Source organism: Etheostoma spectabile, chromosome 6 (genome assembly GCF_008692095.1).
Source record: "Etheostoma spectabile isolate EspeVRDwgs_2016 chromosome 6, UIUC_Espe_1.0, whole genome shotgun sequence".
NCBI classification, from domain to species: Eukaryota; Metazoa; Chordata; class Actinopteri; order Perciformes; family Percidae; genus Etheostoma; species Etheostoma spectabile.
The window spans coordinates 16,651,819-16,663,383 of record NC_045738.1 but is presented as its reverse complement, the minus strand read 5'-3'; the positions used below and the strand labels follow the sequence as shown (position 1 = coordinate 16,663,383).

The following is an 11,565-nucleotide window of genomic DNA, read 5'->3' as shown; positions in this document are numbered from 1 at the left end:
TCAATGTAATGCAGTCCCGTATAACAGCTAAGCTAACTATGACCCCAATTAAAACCTAACCCTAACACCTCCGCGACGGTGTAAAAAAAACAGAAACAAAACTTAAAGGCAACATTATAAAAACAGACTGTATGGCAGAACAGTTTGGATTGCATTGGATTGTACATTTATACCTAATAAAGCGGCCACGGATGTTTACAACGTGTAGCCATAGACCGTTAATATATATATGCAGTCTATGCGTGTAGCTTGTTCAGCGGCTGTGGCCAACCACAGTGAGTTATTTGAAGCCAAGAGAGGGGGGCCATAGATCAAAGAGAGGACTGTGAGGTTGCAGTGAACATGCCGTTTCTTAGGTCGGGTAGAGCTGACTCTTGTTCATATTTTTCTGAAAGATATATACCGAATGAAGAAGGGTGTGACTTTGTGTACTTGTTCGTGACCTCCTCCTTCTGAATGTATTGACTGGAACACTCTGAAGAACATACTGCGCCCATCAGTTCAAAAAGAGACGCAGCACCGATGCTAACACTGGTATTGACGCCAACGGTGCCTACAGTGCTTCAAAAAAATGGGTATCGTCAGTGTTTCGTCATTTTAGAACTGGAAAGTACCATAAGTATCGGTTCTGGTGACATCACTAGTATGCACTGCACTTTGCTTCCAACACTCTACAAATGCAAAATGAGGGTCTTTAGAGCCTACAGACAGAACACAATGACTCCTCCCTATGAAAGCAAGCGTAGCAGCACACTGAGTATGTTTTCCAAGTAGTTGCAGGCAATGTACAGACACCCACAGAGGAGATGCCACACGAATGACTGCCTTTCAGTTCAGCCATTCTTTAGCAGATCACTTAAACCAAAATTGCTCTAGTGGAGCTGCACAGTGGCCAGCGGTAGAGGACTGTGGCTGAACTGGGATGCTTTCTTGTCTTACTGAACTGTGGGGGTGAATAGGGACATTAAATCTGGGGGGAAAAAATTATTGAGCCGTTTCCTTTATCATTAATGAAGATTAAAACATTAAATTGATGAGGGTTCCTTTGCTACTGTAAGACCAACACAGGGTTTGTAAAGGCACTAGTTAAATGTCTTTCCTCAATTGTCAGTATGTAACCTTGTGGGTAGACGCCATAATGTCAGTGCATGCTTTTGTGACATTTGACACTCCCTCTCTAAATGTGTGTGTGTGTGTGTGTGTGTGTGTGTGTGTGTGTGTGTGTGTGTGGTGTTGTGTGTTGGTGTGTGTTTCGTGCGTGTATGTGTCCTTCTTTTCTCCTCAGTCCGGTCTGGTGTACACGGAGGAGGAGTGGCAGAAAGAGTGGAATGAACTGCTAAAGCTCGCCTCCAGTGAGCCAAGAATACACTACAGCACCAACGGCACCAACGGGTAAGGTCTGGTTGGACAATGTAGGGACTGTTAACCCAGTGCACACTTAGTCACACTCATGTTTTTATTCATGAACAAACAACAGCGCTCACAGTCGGAACTAAGTGACTGGCCCTCATTTTAGTCAATCTGTTATTTATTGTAACAGGCATAATATAACTTGAAAGGGTTAGATATACTGACAAAGCTACACAATACAAACTCTTAGTTAATGCGCTTTCACATTCATAGGTTTATGAATGTGGCCCACCAAAAAGTAAAGAATTTTTTGTTTTGTTTTTATTACTCATAAGAAATCCATTACAATTCATCCCAACTTTTATTATCTGTGGTTTTGCAACATTATAAACAATTGTATCTGTTAGGAACCATTTGGTATTTATGGAATGGACCACCGTAGGAAAATAGGGGAGGGTCATGTCTTTATATTCTTTGTTGAGGGGAGGGTCACCCAACTTTTGAATTCATTAAAACAACAAAATTTTAAAGTGTTGGTGCCAAGTGGAGCGTGTTGAGCACTGATCGCGGTTACGTTTCACTTAAACTTCTCATCTCCAATCCTATCTGTATTTGAGAGAAGTGGCGCTGTCCTGAGTTGAAAGCCTACTTTACTATTGAGTTAAAATGTGTGTCTGTTTGTGTCAGTTGTCCATTTCTTAAGGTTCTGAAATGCAATTTTCTTTTTTTTGACCAGCCTACTTTTTTTTGTTTTAAAGGGCATGTGCCCGGACGAGCACCCACGGAGGAAAACATAAATTGGCGCCTATGATAGAGAAAGACTGACAGATTTAATATACATGTTATAATTTATTTACAAAACTATCTTGTGTGTGTGTGTGTGTGTGTGTGTGTGTGTGTGTGTGTGTGTGTGTGTGTGTGTGTGTGTGTGTGTGTGTGTGTGTGTGTGTCAATGATGGTCCGGTCAGCGAGCTTGCTCCTGTGGAGCTTTGTAACTTTTGACATTGATTGGGCTGGCCTTTTGATTGAACTCTTGCCCTTTTCCTTATTATTTTTATTTTATTTTTTATTTTCATGCCCTCCATGTGTTTTTATCATGTAGCACTTTGAGATTTGCATACTATAAAGTGCATTACAAATTAAAAGTACTATTATTATTAACATTAACAGTGGAGTGTGATGTGTAAGTCTTGTGTGTCATGGTTGTAAACAACAATTGTTGGGGAGAGTCATGCATTTTTTTTCAATTATTTGGCAGGGTCATAGAAAAATGTATTGCTGGCTGAGGGTTAAGTCTTTTTTGACTGAAGGTCCCAAAACTCCTGTGGTAGCCCCTTAAATAAAAAACAAACAGTCCCTTAACCAAAGGCTGTGTTGTTGTTGTCTTCAGGGTGGAGTCCTCAGATGAACCAGTATACGAGAGTTTAGAGGAGTTTCACGTCTTTGTCTTGGCCCACGTCCTCAGAAGACCCATAGTGGTGGTGGCCGACACCATGCTGAGGGACTCAGGAGGAGAGGGTAAATATGCCTGAAGCATCACATTGCTAGTACACTATGTTCTGAATTTCATAATATTTTTCGTAATTTCATCATATGACTCATCCTTTTTGTTTCTCCCGTAAATTAATTTTTCACATAGATAATGCACACTACACTTTGCAGAAAATCACTAGAGAATTTGAAAGACAACGTTATTGACTAAATTGTCAGAGACTAATGACTTGTCTGAGTTGTCCTAATGAAGTAAACACCACCCATCTGTTATTTCAAGGTAAAACAAACTAACTACTGCCAAATACTGTGTGATCCATTTCTGTTGCATAAAACAAATGTGCTTACACATATAACGTTTTCTTAAAATAGAATAATACATTTTATTTATATATCGCTTTTCTGGGACTCAAAGACACTTTACAGTAAAACCTGTACATACATCACACTAAAACAGATAAGCAATAAAACCAACACGTAAAACAAGCATATTAAATGCAATTAAAAACAATAAAACCAGCAACTATCAGGTGAGAAATGTAAAACTATTGTATGTGGAAAGCTAATCTGAAGAGGTGTGTTTTGAATGTGTCCAGGTCCGTACATAAATAAAAGGCAACTGGAGCTGAAGCAGCAGCCATCATAGTTTTGTTAATTGTAATAGCTGTTAATTTGCTTTGCACTGTTAATATACTTTAATGATATCTGAGGTGACAACAGTGTTGTTATAAAATTATTTACACACTTGTAATTGGTTGATATTTGAAAGTAAATTAACCTTGAACATGTGAAATACTGGTTTCATTTATGGATAGAGGTGAATGCCCATTTTTGGCTCAAATCCTCCCAGGGTGTTGCTGGGAAACAGTGCTGAGATCACCTTTTTTTTTAGATGTTTAATGTCCTTGTTACTCTTCCCTAGCCTTTGCTCCCATCCCGTTCGGAGGCATCTACCTACCACTGGAAGTGCCAGCTGCCAAGTGCCATCGCTCTCCCCTGGTCCTGGCATACGACCAGGCGCACTTTTCTGCCCTGGTCTCCATGGAACAGAGGGAAAGCTCCAAAGAGCAAGGTAATGCTCTGCATCATTCATCTTAATATCATCTGAGTATTTTATTTAGTTATTCAGCAGCATCCTAGTAAGTAGGTGACATTTTAAAATGATCAATCATAGGTGTAACACTTACATAAATTCCTCCAAAGTTAAGTTGCTGAAAAATCAAAGCCCAAATATAGTTTACATATATGAATGTAATTAATAATAATAATAATAATTCATTACATTTATATAGCGCTTTATTATAGACGCTCGCACTTCTGGGGGAGGACCACTCTCTAACACCACCAATGTGTAGCACCCACCTTGGTGATGCAAGACATTGCCCAGACATTGAATTGTTTACCAGTCTAAAAATATCTGATTGGACCATCCAAAGACAATATTGGTCAGACACTGCAATCTTAAGTATTTCTGTCTGCAGACAATCCAGAGTGCTGGATTCAAATGTTTGATCTTTTTTCTAAGAATAATTTCCCCCATCTCTATCAGCAGTTGTGATCCCTCTCACTGACTCTGAGCACAAAATGCTGCCGCTGCACTTTGCTGTGGACCCTGGGAAAGACTGGGAGTGGGGCAAGGATGACACAGACAACGTGATGCTGGCAAGGTATGGTCTCTTAAAAATAATTCTTCGTTATGTTTGTCCTGTCAAATACATTCATATTAAGGTGCCTTTCACAAATTGATAAGTCAGATATGCTGACAAGAGTGAAAAAAACAAGAGTGCCGCATGTTCACTTGTATGTGAACTCCCTTATGGACACCTGTCCCTTTAGCACTGAGTGTCAGTGTCTAGGGATTGACCCCTGACTCCAGATAAGTCTTACTCAGTGCCAGTGAAAATACGATTAGCTCCTAATACCTTCTATGAATGGAACCGGGTAAGGAGCACCTAAATAGCAGCTCGGTAAAAATAACTTTCCACCTTATTCACGTCAGCTGATGCCATTATGGTTGTCTTATTCAGATGAAATAGTGGACAAAGATAATATAACACAAGTGGTTGATTTTTTAAAGCTGTACCGAATACCATTTTTTCTCCATTTTTGGCTGAGATGGAAGACATGGTGCTGCATAAATTAGCCAGCAACTACCGACTTAATAATGACAAAACACCACAATAAATTTTCAGCCTGCATGCCCATTTAATAAATTAGATATATGTGTGTGTGTGTGTGTGTGTGTGTGTGTGTGTGTGTGTGTGTGTGTGACTATTTGAATCCCAAAATTGAAAATCAAATACCTTCCCACAAATATTCGTCTCCAGCTGTACTGATAATATTGCTTGGAAAAGGTAATTGAGTTAAAAGGCTAATGCAAAAAAAGAATCCACAACAGAAAGATGCTTTTAGTGCATCTGCTATTTACTGTACTATTAAGTTCCAAATTACCAGTTGTTGTTGTTGTTAAGCAGCTGCACGCAAATCATTCCGTTTTATTATCAGTCTACATTTAAGAAGAGTACCTACATTTTATGGTATACCAAGTTAGCAAACTTTAACGTTATCCCAGCAAACTGCTTAATTTATTTATAACCAAACAGACCTCTGTGTATACTGTATGCATACACACTATGTTATTTTTTGTTCTAGAGCTGCATTGATTTCTTGAATTATGTATCTTTTTGCTGGCTACCTCTGCGTGTTCTTTTGGATTTATGTTCTGTTGTTGCACATTAGCCTCTGGTATCATCCAACGCCTGACTGTTGTCCAATACTGGTTAACAGCAACATTTTCTTAACAACAGTACTTGCATTTCTATAAATTCAACATTGGAGCTCTGGCAGAAAGTGTTCTCAGAAGGTCTTCTCACTGAGTTTTGACTTCTCTCTTCTCTCCCCCCCTTCTCCCAGTGTGGCTCTATCTTTGGAGGCCAAGCTCCAGATGTTACACAGCTACATGACAGTCACCTGGCTGCCCCTGCCCTGTGAGGTAAATATGAAAGTCCACACATCCTAAGTCACGTTTGCTCCTCTACTACCGCAGGGACGTTTAGAAAGCCAGCTCGGACAACAAGATTCATCATAACTTTAATTGGACAACCTGGTTTTGCCTAAAATGCTTTTGCAATGACACACACCATAAATTAGTGATACAAAAGATAACTGAATCATTTTTGCTAACCATGAAGGCTGGTAGAGGATTCCCCTGACTTATTCAGTATTTTATCAGCCAAATTGAGTTTTTAAATTAATAGGAAACCCCAATTCTAAATCTAATTATCAGACAGATACCAAAGCAGTTGGTAGTCATGGTTGTCATTTCCCACACTCATTATAAACAAGGGAAATATTTTTTCCCTTTTCCATCAGACCAGCTGTCCCCCTGACTGTTGTACAAAGTGTATGTGAAAACAAGCTACACTGGGCCATTCAGGTCATAAAGTCACGCCATGCAAACACTGACAATGCTCCTTTTGTTTGCCACATGCTAACATCAGGAAGCTTGGACGGACAAGTTAATATCAGTTTAATGGGTACGCTGCAGGGACTTGTGACAATACAGGAAACCATGTGTTCAATTCTAATGCAAGGAGTTTATTCTGATTAAAAATGCCACCAGAGGATAGCTGTGTGATGCTCATTATTGTAAAAGGTAGGACTTTCTGTAACTGCTTCTTGTTTGAGAGCAGCGTCATCATGTAGGTCATGCCTTTTTCCAAATAAAGCATTGTTTATTTTAGAGCTTCCTTAACATTGTACATTGTTCCTTGTACATATGAAAAGGCATTTGAAAACTGAGTCATTTGTGTATTGCATTGGTCTGCAGAAAAACGGCTCTATAAATCATTCTTTTCACGTCCTTTTTTCACGTACCTGAGAGGTATGTGCCTGCACTGCTAGAGTTTAGCCTGAATGTGACTTTTTTCCCCCATGTCTTTTGAATATTATATTTTTTATTTTCCATTGTCATACTGTCAGCGGATTAGGGCCTGATTTGCATTGTTCTATAGTATTTTTTCACCAGCTTGTGTTTCTGCTTTCCTTGCAGCAAGCCCCTCTGGCCCAGCCCGAGTCTCCCACGGCATCAGCAGGAGAGGATGCCCGATCGCCTCCTGACTCAGGAGAGTCAGATAAGGAGTCAGTCAGCAGCAGCTCCAATGGCAATGGAGAAACAACAACAGGATCAACTGTCAATGGAGGAGGATCCTTGGCCAAGAACAGCTCCTCTTCCTCATCTAGTTCCTCCAGCAGTGGCTCGGCGGGGGCGGGGACAGGAACAGCAGGGAAGGACAAATACAAGAAAGAGAAGGACAAGGATAAAGACAAGAAGAGGGCAGACTCTGTGGCCAATAAGCTTGGCAGTTTTGGCAAAAGCCTGGGCAGCAAGCTGAAAAAGAACGTGGGCGGACTAATGACAGGAAAGAATGCTGGAGCTGGAGGTGCCAAGCAGGAGGGTGTGGAGAAGAAGAAGGGCTCATTTAGGGGGAGGAAGGGCAGCAAGGATAGCTCGCCTTCAGCCCACGCCTCAGAGGATTCTGGGAAAGGCTCCCCCTCCTCAGGTAGTGAGCGTCTCAATGGAACAGGGAGCAGTATGAGCAGCAGTGGTGGGAGCAGTACGGAGAGCGATAACTACAAGTACAGTGCTGATGTCAAGGTGAGCCTTGGCATCATGCGAGCCGCCATGCAAGGCGAGAGGAAATTAATCTTTGCCAGCCTTCTGACTACCAGCAACCGGCAGCCTTTCCAGGAGGAGATGATCCAGCAGTACCTTGCTGATGCAGAGGAGCGCTTTCGGGCCGAGCAAGAACAGCAGCGGCGTGATGCAGAGAGGAAGGGCGTCACCAACGGCATCCAGCCACCTAAGAAAGAGACCGTTGGCAGTACAGAGCTAACCTACCGGCCTTATGAGGCCAAAGAGGAGCTGTCGGAGAACTTGTCACCTTCCTTTAACCAACTCAAGCCCTCTCTTTTGAGCCCCTCTATGTACTCTGGTGTTCTGCCCATCCCCCGGCCCTCCTTTATAGACCAGACTCCTGCTTCGGCACCCCTTACCCAGCACCTTCATATGCACGGCTTCATGGATACTCGGCGCCAGCTAGCTGGTGGCTCCCCGGCAACCTCCTACCCCGGCCTGCCCTCTTACGCCACCCTTCCCCGGCACTGCCCCACAACACAGGGTCCCTCCCAACCCCAGTACAATAACTCACAAGGCCCCACCTCCCTGAGTCCCTCTCGCCTCACGCCCTCGTATCACCCTGAGTTTGACCCACCAGACTACCCTGGGTCTGAACCCACTGGTGGGAGTTACACCAACGGTTTCCGGGACATGCGCTCCAACTTAGACTCTCGGAGTGGCCAACCCCCGGTCAGACACTACTCACTGGGCAGTGCCGGTGGTTTGGCCAGCCTGCAGTCCACCCGCTGTCGGACACCTACCTGCACCTACTACGGACACCCCGAAACAGGCAACTACTGCTCCTACTGCTACCGGGAGGAGCTGAAGAAGAGAGAGCCAGAACCAGCCATCCACAGGTTCTGAACAAACTTTTGCTATGGCTTGAATTCGATGAGTGGCCTTTTTCAGTTAAAAAATATAACGGCTGGGGCGGATCAGCCTCTGAATGGACAAGAGAAAGGCACAACCAACTCCCTCCTTTTTTTAGCTGTGTCACTTCCTGTTGGAATAGACAACCTCAGATAGGGGCAGAGAGTCGACACTGTGGCTGCCCGATCTGTCCCGGAAACCTGATTTGTTCTAAGTATGTGCGAAGATGGTTGAGGTTAGGCATTGACTTTGAATGGGTAGGGTCAGGATTTGAATTTGTTTATTTTGCACAATAAAATCCAAACAGTTACACAAGAAAATACAGATTGTTACCCTAAAAGAAAAAGGTATGTAACGAAAAGAGTCCTAAACAAAGAAGTTGAACCCATGTAAGCATTACATAAACAACGAAGGCATAAAATAAATTACAAGAATATAGATAAAATGATTAGCCCATTTGTCAGGGGATAGGACCTGAAAATCTGGTTTCCGGTATGGGTCACGTAGTAACCGACACGACTACAGAATAAGCAGGATGGATTCTGGCTGCTGGGGTTGCATGTTAGACCATAGAAACACTAACTGCACTTCTGTTACATTTGTGTGTGTGTGTGTGTGTGTGTGTGTGTGTGTGTGTGTGTGTGTGTGTGTGTGTGTGTGTGTGTGTGTGTGTGTGTGTGTGTGTGTGTGTGTGTGTGTGTGTGTGTGTGTGTGTGTGTGTGTGTGTGTGTGTGTGTGTGTGTGTGTGTGTGTGTGTGTGTGTGTGTGTGTGTGTGTGCGCTTTGCAGGCTCTCCTCCTTTATCAGTTTAAGGCCTTGCTACTGTCTCCTCCTAGTGGAGAGAATGTATATGGCAGGCGCCACACATAATCCTCATCATCACGTATATACAGTACCGCCACGCATATACACTAAGTTAGATTCACACTACTACATACGCTGACATGCAAGCACAAACAGAAAAGGCACGAGTGTCTCCACTACATTTGTGGTCTGTGATATATTTGGATTGGTTAATTAAGGGATGTTTGAGCATTTTGAAGTCCCATCCAGTTAGGGTGATTTCAGTGTTATATAGGTTTTACACTACAGCTACTCGATGCTTGCGTCATATGTACCTCAAAACAGCAGAATGAATCCTTGCCTGTCACCATTTGCATAATGCAAATTTGAAACTACTGTGCAATGCTGAATGATTAGGCGTTCTTTAGGCTGCTGTGGTGCTAATGCTCCAGAATGCAAACACATAAATATTCATGCATTAAAGACAACTGCGTTGTTATGCTTTTGACAAAACACAATTGATACATCTGTAAATTGGATTATAAAGATGTCAACATTTTAAAGATTAAATGCAATTGGCCAGATTGTTAACCAGGCATTGTTGAACACAGGTGACATAGCAACATGGCATTACAGTAAGATACTGTTCCCAGAGTCTGATCCAGAGTATTAAATATGTTTGTTGTAATGTTTCTCTATCATGGTTGGGCTTCCTCTTTCTGTAACAATGGTTGGTGTTGAGGCATTTGATTTTTGTGGCCAAGACAGGCATGCAATACTTCACACTACAAAGTCAAAATGTCACATCCAGCACGACAGCTTTTGGAGACGCCCTTCAAATGCGTAACATTCTGTAAAGTTAAATTATTAAAATGGGACTAAACACATTTTGGGATTTCAGAGAAGTAAAGTTAATAAATCATTTGTTATTAAACAAATGACAGACTTGCTCTAAATCAGTGGGGATGTCTGCAGTCGTGACAGTTGTCTCCAATTACTGTGTGCATGATGCAAATGTTGATACCCAATAGCATCCACATTGTGTAAATTCTGGTCACAAGTTCTGATTCTGAAACTCTTGTTTTGAAATGACAAACCCTCTGTGCTCTGGTGGTTGAGAAATGTGAAGGAAAAAAAATATTTCATACAATCTCATTATCACAAAAAAGTCATCCATTCATGTCGTCTTCACTAATAGGACATCTTAATGCTAATTGGTTTGGTTGCCCTCTGCAAATTCGGAAGTTCTACTGACGGCAGTTTCTTTTTTCTGGCATTCGTCCCGCCAAATCCAGTTGCGTATTCTCTTGTTGCACAAATTCAAGCACTTTCCTGATGTCCGTAGATAGAAAAGTTTTACTGTTTTTGAAGTGGCCTGACTGTTGTCCTTTGTTCATCTCTGCAGACACTGCCACCTCTGTTCATGGGGAATCAGGGGCACAGGCTAGAAGGGTTTCTCTAAAGGATTCAGTTACTGTAGAGCTAAAGCATTTTGGTGCCAGCGTCACCATCTAACTCAGTTTCCTAGTTGCCTTTTTCAGCATTTGTCCTCGTGGCATCACCATCCTGTTTGTACATTGTGCAAGACGAACATCAAGTGTCCACTGCTCGCTTTGCCTGCAGTCTCTACTACTACTGTCCCAAAATTTAACAAATTATAATTATTTTTTAAATCGTGGTGAAGCTATTGAGATAACGATTCTTTTCAGTCGGGCATATCAACTAGTTGATACCGGCTGATGGTGTTTGAGTCTTCCTTATAATAATCAATCAAATTTAAAGCTGTTTTAGTTGTACTAACGTCAAAAAGGCTACTTAAATATTTGTGATTATTTCTCCTATGAGAAGCCATGGTGAGGAATTTCTTTTGAGGTAGTTTGACTCTTGTTGATTGATCGAATCCGTTTTTTGGCATTAAGTCTAGAAAAGCACAACTTAGTATGCAATTCACTGCCTTGCCCAGTTGAGGGCACTCTTGTTTTGTTTTTGTTTTTAACTCAGTTTGGAGCGACCTACACTCAAACTGCAAACAAAAATAACCAAAATATTGGGGAATTATTTTCAGTAGTGCTATTACAACACTATGTAACACTATAACAATATTTTCTATCTTGCTAAAGCTGGTCAATGAATACAGGAGTTTATTCGCTGCATTTAAAGTAACACTAGATTTAAATGACAAGAAAACACTTAAATCATGCTATTTCCCAAAAAGAAACGTGCATTTGCTGTGTTTATGTGTGTGTCCATGCACTGGCATTTTGATTCAGACAATACCCATCAAGTGTTCCCTCACTGTGGGAAGATGATGCCTGTTTTTAAAAAAATGTGTACGTGTGCTTACTCTTTCCCTCCCTCCAAAGTAATAATTACCTTACAAAACCTTTTTTTTTT

The 11,565-nt window shown here is 41.7% G+C and overlaps 1 protein-coding gene across 4 annotated transcripts in view; it reads left to right on the top strand.

Moving 5' to 3' along the window:
* Positions 1–11,489, top strand: part of otud7b (OTU deubiquitinase 7B) — a 43,909-nt gene extending 32,420 nt beyond the window's left edge. For 2 of the 4 annotated variants that reach the window (XM_032519225.1, XM_032519223.1), the window contains exons 7-12: positions 1,286–1,392; positions 2,741–2,868; positions 3,764–3,913; positions 4,394–4,508; positions 5,755–5,833; positions 6,893–11,489. In XM_032519225.1, the coding sequence (XP_032375116.1) occupies positions 1,286–1,392; positions 2,741–2,868; positions 3,764–3,913; positions 4,394–4,508; positions 5,755–5,833; positions 6,893–8,383 (2,070 nt within the window). In that variant the 3' untranslated portion in view covers positions 8,384–11,489. Of the gene's footprint in view, positions 1–1,285; positions 1,393–2,740; positions 2,869–3,763; positions 3,914–4,390; positions 4,509–5,754; positions 5,834–6,892 lie in introns of all 4 variants that reach the window. The other 2 variants (XM_032519224.1, XM_032519222.1) reach the window with 1 other exon arrangement.
* The last annotated feature ends 76 nt before the right edge of the window (positions 11,490–11,565 follow it).